At 45.8% G+C, this 20,785-nt stretch overlaps 1 protein-coding gene and 1 long non-coding RNA gene across 2 annotated transcripts in view; one reads left to right on the top strand and one right to left on the bottom strand.

The window, feature by feature from the left end:
* The window catches only part of LOC6604583, a 97,096-nt gene extending 85,047 nt beyond the window's left edge, over window positions 1-12,049 (bottom strand). The window contains exons 1-5 of the mRNA XM_026988946.1: window positions 11,991-12,049; window positions 7,844-8,072; window positions 7,666-7,767; window positions 7,483-7,599; window positions 166-672 (exon numbers count right to left, since the gene is read on the bottom strand). Of these exons, the coding sequence (XP_026844747.1) occupies window positions 166-672; window positions 7,483-7,599; window positions 7,666-7,767; window positions 7,844-8,072; window positions 11,991-12,044 (1,009 nt within the window). The 5' untranslated portion in view covers window positions 12,045-12,049. The remainder of the gene's footprint in view (window positions 1-165; window positions 673-7,482; window positions 7,600-7,665; window positions 7,768-7,843; window positions 8,073-11,990) is intronic.
* LOC113565790 overlaps window positions 9,916-20,785 on the top strand; it is an 80,570-nt gene continuing 69,700 nt past the window's right edge. The window contains exons 1-2 of the long non-coding RNA XR_003408793.1: window positions 9,916-10,874; window positions 10,934-10,958. This is a non-coding gene — a long non-coding RNA (uncharacterized LOC113565790). The remainder of the gene's footprint in view (window positions 10,875-10,933; window positions 10,959-20,785) is intronic.

A 20,785-nucleotide genomic window follows, 5' to 3' on the forward strand; every position in this document is an offset into this window, starting at 1 on the left:
ATGTTGGTATGTTGTGTGTGTGATGTGTGCGTGTTGGTATTTTGTTTTGGTATTTTGTAGGTGCCGCCAATTCAAAAACAAACAAAAGTGCAAAAAATACAACCAAAATGGTAAATGTCAAATGTCAAATGATGATTAAACTTCTAGGCTATCTGTTGCACTCACCCTCGCAGCCGTGCATGGGATCCCCGCTGTAGCCGTCGGGGCAGAGGCAGCGGAAGCTGCCGTCGTTATTCAAACAGTTGGCATTGCGGCCGCAGGGAGATCGAGCACACTCGTCCTGGTCCACGCATCCTTGGTCGGCGCGTCCATCGCCGTCGTATCCCGGCGGGCAGTCGCAGCGATAACTACCCGCGAGATTCGTACATATGGCACCGGGTCCGCAGACATTCGGATATGTGCACTCGTCCACGTCCTGACAGTCCTTGTAGGGATCGGCGCCCACAAAGCCCTCGGGACAGGCACAGGTGTAGTTCCCAGGCGTGTTGATGCACTGGGCGTTCGGGGGGCAGGCCTGCGGATTGCGGCACTCGTCCACATCCGTGCAGAGCACTTCACCGTCGCCCTCGTACCCATCGTTGCACTTGCACAGGAAGTGCGACGGCAGATTACAGCACTCGGCATTCTCCACGCATCGCGCTGCTATCGCGGGATCTTGGCATTCGTCAATGTCTGCAAGTAGAGGAAGATACGACGGAGGACCGTGATTAATCGAAGATGCTACACAACAAATGACAAGTAATTAAAATCCAAACGCAGTACATTATCTTCCACCTTCCAACTTATTTATTGCATGCCCCCCCACGCAGGCGGCACCATCCAAGAGACGTGTTCTGGCTCTGGCTCTAGCTCTGGCTCTAGCTCTGGCTTTGACTGCCGGTCTCTCTACGCATTTTGCCGCTTGAATGCGCGCTCTGCTCGCATTCACAGTCGCGGGGAATCGGACATGGAGTACCAGCCATGTGGCAATGGATGCCATCGAGATTTGCATATTACGCATGACATTTCAGTGTCATTCGCGCGAGTGGAAGCCCCGACGACAATGTCAGAGCACAGGATGCACCAGTTGCATACATTTTCATAGCAATTGGATACGAATACGAATAAGAGTAGATATGGGTGTGTGGCCAATGTTAATGGGACAACCATAGATCATAGAAATTAGACAATTCAGTAGAAGAATATTTAAAACCATTGCAATTCGAATCTACAGAAACAGAGAAATTTGGATACCTCCAAGAGAATAGTAATCAATCTTCTCAAAAAGAATCGGTCTTAGTGCATCCCAAAGATTCATTCAGAATGTTCATAGAAATTGAGACTTAAGAACGCTTCAGAGACAGAGACAAATCTCATGATTACAATCTTAATCAACGACATTTCTTAGTGAGAATCGATTTCTACATTCACCAGAACTCTCAAATTGCATAAGCCTGAATCCAACCTAACCTTTCATGTCCGCTGTCTGATTCTCTGGCGGAAGGAGGAGGATGCGGAGAATGAGCTGTGGCTCAGAGCTTTCTGCTCCAATAGCGCGCAGCGCAGCGCATCGCATCGTATCGCATCGAATCGTATCGAGAATTGACTATTGCCAGAGAGAAAGACACGGAGCCAATGAAGCGGCACTACAGCTGGATTGAAACAGACCGACTACGAGCCGGCAGCCGTTCTCCGGGACCGCAATCTGGGCCCATTAATCATCCGAGGGCCTGCGACTAAGCAAAAGTTGTACATTTATAGCTAATATGACATAAATACAAAAGTTGGCAAAAGGCAAAGACAAGGACGAGCTCTGCAGATAGATAGCAGCGAATCGGCATATGTGTGTAGGGTTTGGGTCCCTTATAATTACAACAAGAACGAGTTGGTCGTTCAGTTATAATTACTAGTTTTTAGCTTATAAATTAAGAGGATCATCACTCCTCCTCTCTCCTCTCGGTCGGGGTACGGCCGAAACTGGTATTCGCTCTTAACAACCAACTGATATGACAGCATTCCATGTTTGTGGCAATTGCAAACTCTGATTACTCAATGTCATCATCCTCGTCGACTACCGAGTAGTCTCCACTGCCATCTGCCATCCCCATGCTGTCCCGGAGTCCAGAAGTTTTTCCAGAAGCAGGAAGCATTCTATGTTCTTCTAAGTTTCAATGTCAGTTTAATTACTTTATGCAATGCGACTGCAAGACGACAGCAGCAGGTCCCCGTGCCACGCCGTTCCTCCTCGCGATTCCAGACACGGTCCGAGACAGAGCCAAAGACAGAGACAGAGTTGGGCCATTGACCAAAGGCTGTCTAATGAACTTAGTAGCATGCCCCGTTGCGCCTCTCCTGCCAGCTCTGATCTTTTTACAGCCTGTTGGTCTCAGACGCTGAGTGTAAATATTAGTTGTGCCTCCTCTGAGAATGATGTTCACAAATTTGCTGGCTCTCTAGTTTTGGGGCAGTAGGCGTGCCTAGATTCTGCCCAGATTTGACCGCTTTAAAAGCAATCAAATATATGCGTGACTCAATGTGATTAGACCCAACGATTGCCTGAAATGATGCTGACATAATTCCCGGAGCCATGCTTCTTCTTGGATTTCCTGTCCGTCTCTCTAAATGCTGACCATAATCGTCAGAACAAGATTTCTTTCAAGCGGCATTTTAAAGTGCGGTGATCTGGTCATTAAATATAGACACACACACACACACACACCACAAGGGAAATGCTTAGATGATTATTTTATAAGTATTATATACAATTTTGTACCTATGTATACTTTCTATATACTCGCAGAGAGCGTTGAGTGTGCCTCAGTAGGGATTTCCTGCTTCAAAGAAAATCAGATATAATTGAATATACAATTAAAATAATTATTTAATTTTATATTCCGTTCAGATTTTGGCAAACGAAAGAACTTGCGATTCCATAGCTTGGATATAAAATTGATTTATCGATTTGTAATTGCACTATCTTTTTGGGACTTAAACGTACACTTGTATCCTTTTGCTTATGGAACATTTTTACAGCTAAAAAACTTGAGAGGAAGAATAGTTTGCCATTTATTGATAAATATCAATCGCAGCTATTGTTTAATGAATAAGATACGAAGTGGGGTATCAATAGTGCTCTATTCCCTTCGATGGGTGCCTTTGCACATTTTGCCTTCTCATAAAGCACTGCCCTAATTAAAACTAATTACCAATCAGACTATTGTAAAACTAAACCTGAAATGCAACAACTGATCTAATATGCACATTAGATAAAGCATGGTCTGGTCTCCAATGGTCCCGTCTCGTCTGTCTGGCGTCTATCCAATAAATTGTGTAATTGTGTACTTAATTAGCATCCAGTGCAATTTGAGTTATGACATTCGTGCCATGATTTTTCAGTGCATCCGAAAACCACATGAGGCTGACTATGGCTACAAACAGATAAAATTTACGAGCGGACATGACTTTCATGCTCCACTGCCAGGCGATGATTAGCAGCTCGAATAAATCGTAATACGAATACAGAAAAAAAGGCACACAAATCTACTCTGAACTTGAACTCGAGCAAAACGAGGTGGGGGGAAGAGACGAAGAAATCATAATAAAGAAAACCAAAATTAGTTAACAATTTGTTACGCAATTATGCGGCAAGTTTTTCCATAAACTAAGTATATGCTCTAAGATCAAGGTCGAGTGGCAAAGTGATGTCAGCCGGATCCGGACCCACAAATAGAGCTAGAGCTCAGACCTAGAGGTAGAGCTGGAGATCCATGGGTGGCTTTTGCTCTTTGGTGGAGACGCCCCTCATTTGTGCGTAAATGTGGCAAATACACGCTCGTATAATTAGGCGTGTCAATGCCGACGCTTAAAGCCATTTTCATGCCTTATCAGCGCGCCGGCTTCGACACGAGAATTAATTGCTGCCATTTTGATATGCAAAAAGTGCAAAGTACCTACAAAAACATACAAAAAATAAGACAAAAAATAATAAGAAGCCACCGACAATCGACGACGCGTATGTTCTGAACCAAAAAAAAGATATAGTACTCGTATAGTATAAAAAAAGCCAGGGCTTATCATCTGACGTTGATCTCCAACTGGTGCGTTGCCCAGCCCCAAAGACGACGACGGATTGAAGTCCGCCCTGGAGTTGAAGTCGAGGTTGGAGGCAATCGAGAGTCCCACATTGGAGGCAGTGCCAGTGCCAGTGCCGTTTGCGGCTTTTGAGGACAGGCGGCGGCATTAAGCGCCGACAATGCTACCGCCACAGACCTGGAGCTGGTGCTGGAGCTGTTGCTGGTGCTGCGATCGCGACTGTGACGGCGTTGCTACGTGGGCACAATCTATTTTATCCGTTTTAATGATCTGCCCCAGTTAGCGAAACGAAAGGGAGCAGCCGCCTGCCAGCCGGTGAACGTGGCGGCGGACAGCGCGAACGATCGTTCGGCTCGAGCGGACAAATCCAATAGCAAAAGGCCACAGCTGTAGAGGGTCTGAAGCAGTGGATACCCTTTCATACAGAGATTGGTTTATCAACCGATCCTTCCTATGGAAATTGTATGAAATACTAGTGGAAGTAAAGGTGGTAATCATAAATAAACAGCCAAGAGCTCTTGTTATTTCTAAGATCTATCTACTTTACGACCTTTGTATATGATACCCTCTTTGCGTCACAAACATCTGCCTAAAATCATACTATCCTCTCTTTCAGGGTGTTCTCGACTCTTTTTGAGCGTGTTTTTTCCTTGTTGTCTTTGGATATAAATTTTAGCACTCTATTCGAGAGGCTCATTCCATTTATTGCACGCGGAGTGCTGTAGCTGTGGCTGTGGCTCGGGCTGGGGCTGGGGCTGCCGCTGTGGCTGTGGCTGCAAGACAAATGCATTAGAAGGATCGATAGGCCAGATATAGGTCTCTATCTGTGGCGCGATTTTACGACTGTGAGCGTGCGTGTGGATTTATCATTTTTCAACAGTCATTGCATAACTGGACTTTTGCGATGCGTTAACGAAGCCAGCGCCGTGCCATCGCCATTGCTGGATCGAACCCATTTGAGTTATGAACATGAAATAATGCACCATCGAGTCTAAAAACAGGTGTTGCCACCAACTACCGTTAGAGGCATGAAAAGAAAAAATAAGCAACCAAATACTAAACAGGAAAACAGGTACATATCTCTGTACTCATGCTGGAGGCTGGTGACTCTGTGCCTGGTGCCCGGTGTCGGTGCCGGTGCCTCCATCCGACGCAAAATGTGTCTCTAAGCCAAGGAGCGTAGAGTAGGTTTGTCAGGCCAAGACCAAGACGACGGCAATGTGATTTGTTGCAAAGTTTATTGGGTGAACTTGATGCAAAACAGGATTTACATAACATTGGGGGACACATTCGGTTACACTTTGGAGCCGAGCCGCCTGCGGTACACATTTGTGGACTGAATGCACCATTCATCGCACGATAGAGGGGAATATTCGTTTCTTTTTAAAAGAGATCTGGGGGATCTGATACGTTTGCTGGGATACAAGGATAGTTGGAATATTGGAGAGTCTTCAGAGAATGGTAATAATAGAGCACTGTCCACTGAGGCTAAAAGTGGGAAAGTGAGACTTCCTCAACCATTGGAATTGCGTTTTCCCACATTCAGGCACTATGATTACCAATTTTTATGGCTATACGAGTGGGAAAAAGTATGTGTTTTGCCTGTCAAACTATTGTTCAAGTTTATGAACTTTGTTTGGGCGACTCTTAAGGGAATCCCACTACCATTTCTTATCGAAACGGGGCATCAGCAGAAGAGAGCTGCTCCCTATATCAAGCCACTGCTAAAATATTCAAAGGGGAAACGCTCAATCTCAGTCTCAATCTGATACTTTTAAATAAATTAAACCTCAAATCTATAATTATAAAACCCGGCTACTGGCACTACATCAACATTTAATTGTGTGTTTAAGAGAGCACCCGCTCTGTCCCCGGCAGACTCTCTGGGAACGCATACCGTGTGCGTGCCCCTGATGAAGGTACATCTATTCCACGCACATGTGCAGAGCGCTGAAAGCTTTCCCAGCATATTTAAAACTAATTCAGATGATTACAGACAATTTGACGAGGTTCTGGATAAGTCCAGAGCAGAGCAAAGGCCAGACAGAGAGAGAGAGAGAGAGAGAGCTACAGAGGCCCCTGTCCCCAATGCAACGTGCATCCCAATCATCATGATGATCTTCATGATCCATGGGATCATGCATAATATGCGAAAAAGTTTCTATAGAAGAGAATTAGATAATGCCGACTGAAATGACTGAAATGCGATGCTGGCGTTACACGTCGCTGGCTCAGAATTTATGCATGCCTGCCCGCTTTTACTGAACGTAGGAGACGTAGGAGCAGCAGTGGTCACATTTAATCTAGAATCTTGGCAACGTCTTCATACCCAGTGGGGTAATGCCGGTGTGTTGGGGCACACATGGTGCGCCACCTCTCCCTCTCTCCAGGGTGTTGAAAGTTCTGGCGTGTCCATGTTTGGGGTCAGATTACATGACACTGATTCCTCCACTTCTAACAGACATCTTCCACATGCACACACACACACACACACACACACATGTGTGTTGCATGGCGCGAAAGCATTGCTACAAATGTCTGTGGCTTTATATTGTTTTGGATTTCTTTCTTCTCCTTATTCTCTTCTCAACCACAACGATCGTCATCATCTGAAGAAGCAGCCGTAGAAGCAGCAGCATCATTATCACCATCATCATCGTCTATAGGAAAAATCTCAGAAGAGAAGAAAGAATCTCTGCGTTCTTTACACTTTTTCTAGTTATTATTGCTCTTCTTTCTGGCTGCTTTTTGATGGCTTTTTATTAGGTAACATTAGAGCCAGGTCCAATTACGGCAGCCGGTTCTTGGTCGGAGGGAACAGGTGGTCTTTTCGAAGGTTTTTTCGGGGTCCTGCTGCGAGCATAACGAGCAAACGAAATGAGTGCACAGGATACAGATCAACGGAAACCGATGAAGATATATTTACTCGAAGCTCCGATTTTTCCAGAGCTTAATCTGTGCTATTTGCGAGTGCATGTACGATCGTGTAACCCTGGGCCTGGGTTCGCTGCTGCTGCCGCTGCTACAATGTCTGGCGGGGAGGCGGCACTCAAGTGTAATCGCTACACGGTCATTATTATTACCTCGCAGATAAGTATACTCTATTCTCTATCTTCAGGGAGCCCACAGTTCGTGGCGACTGAGAAAAGCTTTCATATTATTGTTTGGCGCGTCTTTTGTTACATTTTCTTTGGCTTTGGAGGCTGGTACTTGAGACCTGCTATAAACCGTTAGCCCAAAGTGCTGCCTGGCCTAGAGTCTGGGCCAAGAAAAAGAGACGACGACGTTGACGGAAGTACAAAACGGCAACAACAATCATTTGTTGGCTGGACCATCATTATGCCAACAAATACAAAGAAACTGCAAAAGACTGTAGTGCTGTAGAGCTGTGGACTGGGGACTGGCACTTACCTTCACAGTGAACACCATTGCCACGATAGCCCGGAAAGCAGGTACACGTATAGCTGCCCAATGTGTTTGTGCAATGGGCAAACACATCGCATGGATGCTGTTTGCATTCGTTCTCATCTGAAAAGAGATTTGGTAACGGTTATGTAAAAGGAGAAGAAGCCCCAGCCAGCCGAAGCCACTCACCTAGGTCAACGCAATTGCAGCCGCCATAGCCATCGTTGCAATGGCAGACGCCATTCAAACACGCGCCATGTGTGCACACTGTGCCGTCCTTATCACAGTCATCTAAACAGAGAGAGGGAGATTGAAACATAATGTTAGATTATCCAGAACAGCAGATATGCATTCGTAGATTACTCACTTGTGCATTTGAGCTCTTTGTTTTGCTCATCGGAACCAAGATAGCAGTCTTGATTGCCGTCGCATAGTTTCGATAGTTCGTATAATTGCAAATAGTCTGTCGACTCGTTGACCTGGCATCCGAAGTAGCCATCCTCGAGGTTCAGGAAGAATACCTCGCCACGAAATCGACTGTTCTTTCTCAAATTTGTCTGGATACGTTGCGGTTGTTGTGAATATTGTGAATGTACCTGTGGGCGAGTCAAAAGAATTGTGGTGTTAGTTTAATTACACGCACAAATGCCGGAGGAAGCCTGCAGCTTAACCCCAATTCCCTCTAATGGCAACCTTCGCTGCAACCTCTACAACTAGCGGGACAGGTGGGGCAGGGGCACAATCAGGTTTAAACTAATTTAAATTCAAATTATATACAGAAAACGTAGCAGGCGTAGCACCGGCAGCACCGGCCTGAGCTTCTTCTTCCACCCAAACACAGGGCACAGAGAGAGACAGCGATTTGGTAGATTTCTCAACCACGATGTGGTCCATATGGGCACGATGCGATCGCACCAGGCTACAGCCATTCCATAGAGACATTCACGACGCTGGTATGGGAGCGTAGTAGTGCTACTGCCTGTTGCTGGTCTGGCGTTGTTTGCCGCCACTTAATTGTTACACTTGGCTGATTTTACTTTTAACAAAACAAAAGTTGTTTGCCGTTTGCCATATTTTCTTAGCCAAAACTCTCGACTGCCGACAGCGGCAGCAGCAGCGGCAGTGGCGTTTGTCTGTTTCTGCCCGCTCGAGTGTTACAAACATTAGATATAGGCTCTGGGAAACACGTTTGTCACTTAAGACCTTTTTGTGCTCCAGCAAAATGAATTAAAACTAGTTTCTTCTATATTCACACACTGGCACATACACATTTGTCGCATTGCTGCTGCTATATGTTCATGTGTACAAATGGATACTTCTATTTTTGTATCTGGTTTAATTTGATTTCCTGCGTCGTGGTTTCTATTTTTCAAATATAGTCATTAAATGGCGGCAATTCCAGCTTCCAACTCCAATTTGGTTTTTTCTTTCCAATAACGTTGTGCGCAGTCTCTAAAATATACCGTCCGACCCTCAGAAATATACCAAAATATACCTTCTCATGTCGAAAATATACCGTAAATACACTAACGCACTGACGAATCCAAGTAATAATCCAATCCAATACATTTTTTTCCAATTGCGTTGTGCGTCTCCTTTCAGAACAAGTTCAATTAAACAGTTTATTAAAATAAACTATTGATCAGTGGCTGTAACATGCTAAAATTATTCCAAGTGGTCTGCTCCCGCAACGCACTCTCTTTTGGGGTATTTTTTAGGGTATTTTTTAGCACAACAGCAAAATTGTTTTTCTGTTTCATCAGATATGACGTCACACCGCTCTCAGTAGATACCCGAAAGAGAGTAAGCAGACCACCTTGTACAATTTGATATCTGTCTGCAATAAGTAAACAAGCTTCTCTATCGCATACATATGTATTTAAATGAATGTGAACACTTTTTTAAGTTGTTCAATTTATTTATAATGACTCCACATATCAGCAAATGTTAAATGCATTTAGCTGAAAAATAAACTTATGAATTAAATCAACAAATTGTTTTCTGTTATGCCATTAGACTTTGCTAATTTTTCTGCCAAGCGTTAGTCGGTTAGCAAAGTCTATTGTCATAACGGCCATTATCGATCTGCATTTACAGCAGTCCAAATAATGTAATACTTGTTAAAAGTTCGTAATATGTTGTGTTTTATTTGCAAGCGATTATTTTATAATACATTGGGGATTTTTAAAGTGATTGATCAATTGAAGATTGAGCATTTTCCTTGTGTGACTGCGCGCAGCAATAGGAAACCTATCAATTCATAAATACGATCAATGCTGCAGTAATAATTTTGAAGTATGTATATAATAATATAATATATATATATATGTATATATATATAATATATAATAATAACCTAATCCAAGTGTATCGTATTGCTTGTGTTTCATGCTATATCGGTATTAAAGGGTAGTGGAATACGGCCTTTACCAGCACTAGTATTAATTAACACTTCGACTATCGATTGCCTTCCATTGTTTATCGCGCGAAAAAGCCGCCGTTTTCTTAATTTCCTCGTTTACGACCAATTTAATTTCTTTTGTTGTGGCTGCTTAATGAGCCGCACAATGGAGTCCGTGAAAAGCCACTCAAAGTGCTCTACGACCCTGCAGGAAGGTGTGAACACGGGGCAGACGGCTGTCAAGTTCAAGTTCGGCTGAGAATTGTTTTGGGCAGATTCGTATCGGGCCACCACCGCCAGCCACAAGGCAGTAGCTTCGCAGCCGCAGCCCGCACCACCATCATCATCATCTACTGCTCGTGGAGGTTCTATGTTGTTTTTAGTTTTCAATTGCTCGCTTCACGCCATGCAACGCTAACGGCCTTGCTAAACAATAGATTCAGCCGCCAGTCGCTGTCGTCGGTTGCTGCCTTCGCCGTCTGTGCCTCCTGCACTTTTGCCTCCGCCTCCACCTCCGCCTCTGCTACTGCCTGCTACCTGTGTATCTCTGCCACTATGCGGCTGCTACTTTTATCAATTGACAGGCGTCGGCGGCGTCACAATAAGCAGCACATGCACTCAACTGAGGGAACAGCAGCCCCGGCGATGCAACAATTAAAGGCGTGCGAGTAAAGATGTGCGAAACCGATGTGGGGATGCTGATGTAGATGATGATGCGGCTGCTGAACGGCTCCCATGACATTGAGCGGCGCGCCGTGTGTGCCAGGCCCCGGGAACGACTACAATGAGCAATTTTTCGAAGCCAAGCGGTTGGATGGATGGCTGGATGGATGGCTCGCTCGCTCGAATGCTTGTTAACAGCCACAATGACAACGGCAGACAGATGACGACGTTGCACGTCAACGCTCAAGTGCATCCGTTATAACTGTCAATGGGCATTAACTCTTGTGGCGCACTGTGTCGCCGCTCTCTGCTCTGCTGTTGTTTTCGGCAACAGGTAAGGCCCACAATTAAACCACAAAATTCGCAACTAATTATCATTATACCCACCTCTAGGTCCAGTGGACAAAGATCTAATCAAGTAAGTTATGACTGCCTCCGTTGGCTACGAGATCAAACCATAAATCATATCCCAACGCACAAAAGAAAGCAAATCTATAAAACCAAACAAAAACCAAAAGAGAGGGCCCCTCCATTGACAGACGTGTCGCATAACAAACCACAAAACGGGCATAAAGTCAATGAACTCTCTCTCGGCTTACGTTTCGGCTTAGAGAGCATTCTTTTGGCCAATTTCTCAAGGCCCCGAACTTCCTTCCCCATGCCGTGCTCCCCGTCTTCGGAGTGCATAAATCGATGACTATCAAAGCGTTTTTACAGCTAATGCGGCTATTTTTATTCATTACGTTTTCTTGGCTTTCTTTTATCGATTGGAGTCCCGGCCTCGGCCTCAGCCTCAGCCTCGGCTTTGGCTGCGTCCAGTCGTTGACCGTAGTGGCGGCCCAGTGATTTTGCTCTTCCGCTTGGCCCTATCATTAATATACACAGACACAGTCTCTCTTTACCTGTAGTCGGTTGCTGGTTTTGCCCCGGAATTCTCGTCTCTGGCTGCCAAATTTGCTTTGCATCTTAGAGCATCTTGCGAGTAGATTTTCCTCTCTGATTTCACAGTCAGATGTTAGTTTTAATAAATATGTTTTACCTATGGTCGGCCGTGGAGTCGAGTCATTTGGCAGTAATTTCTTTTTATGGCTCATTTGCATGACAGGAGACCGGACCGACCAGGTACCGTTAGGTCATCAAAGGTCTCTACCATCTCTCCGTCCCATCCATTCTCTCTCTCTCGTCGTTCTGTTCGGGGTCTCCATTTCCCCATTTGAGATATTTGTATAAGAATTTGTTTCATAATGAGGTGCCGGATCGTAAATTTAACCAATATCTTTCTCTTTGGGCGTGAGCCTGTCTTTTGTTTGAACCTTTTCGAATGGCTTCTTGAGAACAGAACCCATAAATTCATTATGAGCCATACGCTAACTGCTGGATGTTTTTATCGGATGATCTAATCGCTTTCTTAAAGCTAATTATTGTAGTTAAACATTCGGTTAATACTTACTGCACTCGAGAGTAGTAGCACTATCCACGTGACTAGTGGCAAAAATATTTTCATTTTTGCTGCAAAGAAACGGAAAGAAACAAAACAGAAATCGTACATTAAAAACCATCAAAATCACGTTAAATAAATGAAACAAAAACACAATTAAGGCTAAGGCGATTTGCGGGACTTGAGCTTGAGTCCCAAAACAAATACAAATAATTAACTTGAAAATTTTGAGCACGAAGAGGCGGCCAGAAATTGGCCTGGTCATCTCGGACAGGTGCCAAAAAATAACAGAAACAGAAACAGTGGACAAAGAAAGACAAAAGACAAATGTGAGGACAGGTAAATGACACTTGAAATTTATGCGCAAACACGGCTCCGGCCCCGGCCCGGCTCTGACTTGGGTACCTTTACTCTTCCCCTGGAAACTTATACAACAACGGGACCGGCATAAAAATTGTTCAGCCTTTTGGCGACCGAGCGAACAGAAAATGTTTTTTCATTGTTTGTGGCAACGCAGTTTTCTCACGCATTCCATTTTCCACTTTCAGTTTCTCGACATCGGCTGGCGACTGATTTTCATTAGAGTTTGGGCTGTCCAGTCGCCTGGGACGACTGTTAATTGGATAGAATGACTGAAAAATTGCGTCTATCCGTTCGGGGAACGGGGAACGGGGAAAAATGTCATAATTTTGTGTGGAAAAACAGATAGCATCTTTATATGGTATGCTCGTAATTATGATATAACCCAGCAGACAACAGCACAGGAAGTGGGCCCTGGACCAAAGTTTGGGGCGTAAACGAAACAACTTTCTTAGTGGAGTGTGTAAAAGTATTTGCCCATTATCTATCTCTGGTGTACATGTTAAAAATGTAGCCTTTGGCTGCCAATAAAACCTTCAACGGGCCAAAGGTAGGACGAGTAAAGCCCCAGACCTCAGACCTCTTTTAGAAGTTGGCAGAGGAGTTGAGTTTCCCTTACGATTTATCTATTTCGGTTTATCAGCTAATAAACGCTTAAATAAAATACACACTCTGAGCTAAATTACATGCGCTTTGGCATTGGCTTTGGCTGTGGCTGTGCTGTGCTGTGCGGATCCTCAGGATGCTGCAGTTCTGCAGTTCTGAGACTGGGATCCCGGTCTTGTTTGGTCTGTTGCTGGTCTTGGCCATAAAAAGAATTGGCTGGGCCATAGATTTGCTCTGTTCTAACGACATTTGAAGTGCCCGAGCCATCTCTAATCTTGTTTGGACGTTTGTGTGGCTCTGGCTCTGGCTGTGGCTGTGGCTGTGGCTGGGTACCATCTCCATGTCCGGGTAGGGGTACCACCAGCTCTGCCAGGTCTCCCAAGCCTTTGGCGATTTGTGTTTGACCATGTTCATGATCACTTAATTAAAGCTGGCTTTCCTCTGGTTTCCTCAATCCATAGAGAGAGAGAGAGAGAGGAGTTGATTTTATGTTTATAGTATTGTGGTTGAGAATATTCTGTGATGCCTGATAAATTTATGTAGCCGCAAAATGAGCGTAATTTGGTTGGTTCTTTCCCCTCTTTTTTTCCGATTGACTCGGGCTCTAGCTCTGGCTCTGGTATTGGGTTGGGTTGGGTTCCCTTTTTCTTTTAAGGGGCCTTGTGGCTGACAAGCTGATATATGTGCGTGATAAATGTAGCAAATGCTGTTGTTCTGCTGCTTGCTGCCGACTCCTGCTGATTGGGAATCACGAATTGCTAAGCCGTCCAGCCAGTCCAATACCAAATGCAGTGAGGCAGCCCCAGCCCCAGCCCAAGAGCCTAATCTCTGGTACGTATTTCAAATTTCCAAATTATCAGCAGTCCCAACGAATCGAAGAGCCATTTATCTGATATGCGCTCTTAATAGCTTTCTGTGTACTGTCACGCTTTTAATTGTAATTGCCTGGGTTTCTATTATCTTGAGAGCAGTCAATGACAGCAGAAGTGGCTTTACAACCGATAGCCGATTAGCTTCGATTAAGAAGCGGATGCAGGCTAATTAATTGATACTTTCAAGTTTAGGATAAAGATCCCTTTTAAAATGTATTCTAATGGATACTTTTAGTATTTATACAGATTTTGGGAGCATGAGAACATGAATTCCTTCCGTCAAAAAGATTAATATTTTAAAAAGTATTGATCTTTACTAAATCGATATATTCCATATTATTATATTATAAAAATAAAACCTGAATGAATAGGTGGTTTTACGTTTCGTATTCTTTTTATGAATATTCAGATCATTGAAAATGTATGATATCATCTATAATTCTACCATTCGAAAGATCTATTCGATAACTGGCTGAATAAATTGATATTTTGAGTACTTTCAAAAGTATTTGGATCATTGAAAACCCATTCTATGCGCTCAAGCATTGACATTATTATTATTAAGCATATTCCCCGCCCTCAGCTAACGGCACACAAAACAGCTCTCATGGTAGATCGATCTGTGGCTCTACGCATGTGAATGGTAGATCTTATCGAAATATTTGTACAATGTCAAATAATTTTGAATGAAGGCCAGTCGCCGCCAGCGAGGCTCTACTATCAGTTGAAGTCGCCGTAGCCCCGCTGTTGTGTAGCCGAAATTCGTTGGATTTCTTAATCTCTCTTTCTCTCTCGATCAGAAACTGGCTCTTCGGTCTGGCCTGGCCTGCTATACCTCTTGAATGCTGCCAACGCTATCGTCGCCGTCATCAACGTTTGCTATAGCTGTGTCGCCGTCGCTGGGGTGATCTCATCTGGTATTAACCTGTCTGGCCAGTTCATCAAAGTCAAAGAAGCGAATGACACATTTCTGCTCGATCGTCCGAGCAAACATTCGGTTCTACGAGTATACAAAGACCCCAGGCAAACATATTGGAAGTCAAAATTAATGATGATATCTTTATTAAAAATAAATGCTGATAGCTGGAAAAATGGCACCACGCCCAAAGTATGCGACCGGATGCGTCAGGCGCATGATCGAATGCAATGACTCGATTAACAGTAGTTCGGAATGTTTTTCACATTTAAATACTGTGTATTCCTACTGGTTGCGGGTACACCCAGTAGTCAGGGGTTTATTGTGTACGGGAAGGTGTATGTAACAGCTAGAGAGAGGTGTTTCCGAAGCTTGTTTCGAAGCTTCGTTTAAGATACCCAGGGTACCGGGCATTGGCGAAACACTTGACCTATACCTTTCTCGTACATCATTTTGTAAGTCGGGTTACGTGCAATCGGCCTTTGATTGATTCCCAAATAGCAGGCGGCGCCCCATTTATTTGTGCGGCTGAATATTTTCGTACCATAAATCTTTCCTTAATCGATTAAAGCTGTGGCTGGGGCCAGGCCCGGGCCACGCCCACCTGCTGGTGGGCTAATCAATTAATTATACTTTTTCAATGTCAAACTGTCACAGGGACCAGAGGGTGTGGTGCGTTGCGTCCTCCTTGCTTCTGCTCCCTTTGGCTGGACGCATAAATCTTGCTGGCAGCGGCGCCAGTAACTTGCAACTTGCGCGCTTTATCCTGCGTCTTAACATTTTGTCTAATTGCGGGTTTTCTGCCGCCTCACACTGAAGGTCACTGACAGCCACAACGACTCGGACTCGGACTCGGAGTCGGAGTCGAAGTCGGTATCGGAGTCCATAGCCAGGCTTATGAGTGCCCCAGACATACGAGCATTCGCGCCTGGCAGACAATGCCGCCGCCGGCCTGTCTCCAACAAGCTGCGGGCCGCGAGGAGATTGGCTGCAGCCAGGCATACATATGTTCAGCTACCCGCATGCCCCCAACTGTTGCAGCAACTGCAACCAGTTCGCATGAAAATGCATAATCAATCAAAAGACAACAGAAACAAAGGGAGTGCCACGTTTTTGTAGTGGAAAATGGGATGCTCTTTTGACAGTTACATACCCTAAGAAGAATATTATTTGAACTATTCAAAAGTTTATATTAATTGAAAATTCTATGTCTTCGAGGGGTAGCATAAACCACAGACAAAGGCATCCTCAGTGACAATGGAGTTTAGACCCAATGTTAGGGTAGTGCCATGCATTCCAACACCCATTGACCGTATCATTGGTGCATCTTCATATCTGGGAGTCGCCTCCGACAATTCGCACGAATCGAATATGTCAAGGTGCGAGTGCGAGTGCGAGTGCGCATGCGCATGGTTTAGTGGCTGTCGCCTCGCACCATATTGCCAGCTCCAGCGGCAGCTCCAGCTCCAGCCTACAACTTGTTAACAATTCGTGTAAAGTTGCCGCTCATTAAAAACTCATAAATCAGAGCAGCGGAGTGGCGGAGAGGCGCAACAGAACATCCCGAAGTAATTGCCGTTGCTGGCCCAATGTCAAAATAAAGGAACTCGGAGCGGAGCGGACCGGACCGGACCGGTCGCCGGAAATGATCGACCACCGGGGTAACAGCTGTTTGGCAGCCCGCTATGTTGGCATGGCATGGCATGGCATGGCTTGGCACTAGTACTATTTCCGCATTGACATCCCAGATCCCAGAGTATTGGAAGTCTCTGGATGGGTCTTTGATTAATGATAAATGCGCTCAGCGCATCCGCCGCTATGACATTTATCCAGCATCCAGCATTCAGCATGCCTGAGAACGAGAACCCAGCCGAGGCGACGATGATGGCGACGGAGACGACGATGAAGAAGCCAAAGCCAAAGCCAAAGCCAACGCCAAAGCCATTAAGCCGCCTCGGAGGAGTTGCCGATGCAGTCCGTTGAAGTTGCTCAGGCGCACAATTTAAAGCAAAACTAACGCAGTTAGACAACAAAACCACTTTCAAGTGGTGCTGCTGTTGCGGAGCCCCCCACCGCTCGCCGCTCGCCGCTCGCCGTTCCCCGGTCCCCAGTCCCGGTCGAGGGAAACAGCTTTCTGGAAAACGGCTTTCAACTCGTTTCAGTTGCTGGCTGGCTATTGCTGTTGCTGTTGGTGTTGCTGCTGTGCCGTGGGTGCAGCCGTTGCATGTTGCATGCTGCAAGTACGTTCAACTTTTCCAGTTAACAGTTAGATTTTGAAATAGCCAACAGCAGCATCGGCATCGGCATAGGCATCGGCATCGGCATCGGCTTTGGACTCGGCTTCGGCTTGGCTTGGGCATACCAGTTTCTGGCCACGGCCTGAGAACCCAGCTCCAACAGCTCCAACGGCAGCGATCAAGATGCGCAATCCGTCGACGGAAGGAAATTGCAGTCCAAGTCGAGTCGAAGAGCGCTTTGTGGCAGTTGCATTGCGCACATAAAATAAATACTGGTGCTGGCCAATTTTTGTGTTAAAACAAAATTAAAGCAATGCAAACGGCTTTGGTGTAACATTAACCCAAATACATAATTCTCGGCGCATTCATTTTGCCCCCACCAGAGCCAGGATCTTAGCCCACATCTCGGGCACATTAATCATTTGGCTGTGGGACAGCCACAGCCACAGCCCCAGCTAGAGCTCCCATCGGATTTGGGTTTATGGGTGAGTGGCTCCTGATACTACCTAAAGCAGGAAGTCATTACTGGTCCAGGGAATGGGGGTCCGCTTGAATTTGAGCGATTCTTTGGAATTTTGTCAGTGTTTGGATGTAGAGGGTATTAGGTAGATGATTCGGGGGAAGTTTCGTTGAAGGAAGGATAGGGAGCAGCACGAGTTCCCTTCATTCCCTTTGAGCCATTTCAAAGCAGTTATTTCTGAAAAGCTTTACCCAACAGAAGCTGTCCTCAGGACAACATAAACTTGAAATCTTTGTAGCGAAACGCCCGAAAGTTCAAGAGCAAAATGTTCCCATCATTTCCATTATATACCTTCAAGTGTTTAACCCCAAGCTGTCAAGATCCCTGTGCATCAGTAGCTTTGATGAAACACGCAACAGGGACTGAGGGATGCTGGGGAACAATGCATATATCTTGTCAGCGGGAAGAGCTGAGCGGCCGAGCTGTCTGGGATCGATTGACTTTTGCTGGCTGTTGACAAGTTTTTGATAAGATTAATATGCCGCACGAGCTTAGGGGTTAAGCATGCAAAGCAGACGAGTGCGAGGGAGCATTGCACGCGCAGAAGGACAGTCCTCCAGTCCCCCAGTCGTCCAGTCGGAGCAGGAGGCTGGCACCATGTTCGAGCTACTAAATCTCTTTATAGGATAGTCTCAACGATGAGGATGGGGTTGGGGATGGGGATGGGGATGGCGTAAACAAGCAACACAATGGGGGAACCTGGGAGACGACTATAGCGACTTATTTGTAGTAGCAGCCACTACGCACTGGCACTGGCATTGGCACTGGCACTGGCCCCTGCCTGATGTATTGTCTCTCTGGCTGGGCAGCGGGCCTGCTGCCGTGCTGCCCTGCTGGCTGCTGCCTGGGGTCTCCTCTGGTTTATGGTGTGTTGGCCCCTGTTTTGTTTATGCACCCAATGAGATCCACCAGCGATATGTATTCGATTTGTTAAGAGATGGCACTTGGTGTACCGTAAGCGTAACCGAGTTAGGGAGAAGTGCGATGGCGGAGCGCGATGGTGCGCGCGATTGTGACAATAGCCATGACATAATTGAGACATTATCGATGCCGTGCCACTGGAAAGACTCTATTCTTGCTGCGAGCCGCTGCCGAATTCGAGCCAAAGAGAAATGGCCATCGATGGTCGCGCTTCGCTGGGCGGATGAAAATGTCAAGGTTAAATGCTTAACCTTTTGGCAAAGTAGCTGCACGAGCGGCAACAATTTAAATGCAATTTTTGCTTAAATAAGAAATAAAATTCGCAATGCAATGCAAGTCGACTGCGAGTGCGAGTGCGACTGCGAGTTCGAGTCGAGCCAGTGCCAGTGCCAGTGCCAGTTCGTCCCTGCCCTGTGTTTCCGAACAGCAACAGAGCCAACAAAACTGAACAACAAATATTTGCTAATTTATCCTGTACGTGTCCTCCAACTAAGTGCACAGGTTTTAGGCCATAAGCCGGCACGTTGGACATGTCTGTGCTGTGGTGCTGTGATGCTCTGCTCTTCTGCTGCTCTTCTGCTGCTCTGGTGCTGTGCCCTACCCCTAGCCAGAGCCTATGCTCTGCCTCTTTTGGCCGTGTTGATTGTTTGCGTTGGACGCGCGGTGGACGCGCTGGCTGTTAAAATGCCTTTGATCTTCTGATATTTCTTGGCCTGGCCCCCAGACCGAGCGGACATGCCAAAAAGCCTCAGCCCCGACGCACGGCGGGCGTATTTAACTTGACTTTGACTGCCTCTCCCCGGTATCTGACCGGGTCCAGCTCCAGCTTCAGATCCAGCTCCAGCTCCAGCTTCGGGCCCTTTTCTGGTCTCTCTGGGCTCTGGCCCATCCTCCCGGTCTCTGGCCCCCATAGCCCCAGCGGGCAACTTGTTAAAAAGAATGTTGACTGCAGGCGACGCATGTTTTTCTTCCTCTCTCTCCGATTCGGGTTTCGGGGCTTGGGGTTTGGGGTTTGGGCTCAGGTTTCTTTCGATTTTCGTTTTTGTTTCTGGAATGGCAATGGGAATGGTCGCGGGGTCGGTCCGTACAGCGAAATTTCGCTTTCATTGCTGACCATGACGCTGTGATTTTTTACCCAGTACTTAACCCAGAAATTAGCTTCGATTTTTTTCTTGCAGCAACCTACCGAAGTGATGGCAACCCTGGCGGTACCCTGGGCTGGGTGCAGCCTTTAATGCATTTTCAATGATGACTTCGTATCTTTGCTTACCTGCAAATAAGAGAGAGAGAGAGAGAAAAAGGGAAGGTGTTAATTAGGCTTTTTATAGTGTGTCATGGCTTAAACTACGATCTGTGCCTGTGTCTGTGTCTGTGTGGTTATCCCGTGCAACATTATTGCCCAGAGCCCATTTTCTGCGGATACCATGCCCAGCCGATGATCCTCCGGGGGCCCTACATCTTGCTAAACATAAATGTCAATATTTATTTACACCGCTGCGGTCGCAATTTATTTCAAGTTTTTTTTTTGTTCAAGTTTTTAATTGAAAAGGCTGTCCCTGGACTGTGGCTTCAATGTGCGGCACAATGTGTCTAAGCTGCGACTCGTAAATGTCCAGAGAGTCGTAAATTGTGATCGCACTCTGGGAGAAGAGAAATACTATATGGATTTTTGTTAAATATGCCAAGGGCATAACCTCTAAAAGAAGAAGTAAACCAAAACAAAATGAAATTACACTGAAAGGAAGCTTCCAGTTTTTAGAGAAACCTCATCTGGAATGTACAGTTGTTGAATAAAGTCTTGGACTTCAGTAAGGCATTGCCAGCTCTGAGATAATCATCACTTTCGAATGAGTTCTCAGCTTTAAGCGAAGGAGCTTTAACAGCTTTGCGTAAGGCTGTGCGAGCCAGTGTTGTGTAAGACCACACTGATTACTTGACAGCTGCTATAAAATTAAATTAAAGTAGAAATAACGAAGAAAATCTTATAAATACAAATGTAAGCTTCGGAACGTTCAGTTCCATCTACAGCTTAACCTTTTGTTGTCTAACCAGTGCTGTATAATGTCCGAGTCCCATCTAAGGCATTGCCTGCTCTAATCGAAAACAATCTGTAAACCTATTACTTCTCTTCAATGCCAAAGCTGACACACTTTCTTGGAGTGTAGCCGCCTCCCCAATGCCCACATGTGCGGGACCTGACCTCCAATTCGACGAGAGCCGGTGGCGCCTTTCGACGGCCTGGCTTTCCAAACTGCACAATTTTCGCCTACGCTGACGCCGAGTGAAAGATACCAGAGTCTGGCCAAGGAGCAGGAGGTGGAGTAGGAGGCACTGCATTCCGGCCTGCAGACTCGAACCATAAATGGACACACACG

This window comes from Drosophila persimilis, unplaced genomic scaffold (genome assembly GCF_003286085.1).
Source record: "Drosophila persimilis strain 14011-0111.01,24,50 unplaced genomic scaffold, DperRS2 tig00000191-arrow-pilon, whole genome shotgun sequence".
In the NCBI taxonomy this organism is placed as follows: Eukaryota; Metazoa; Arthropoda; class Insecta; order Diptera; family Drosophilidae; genus Drosophila; species Drosophila persimilis.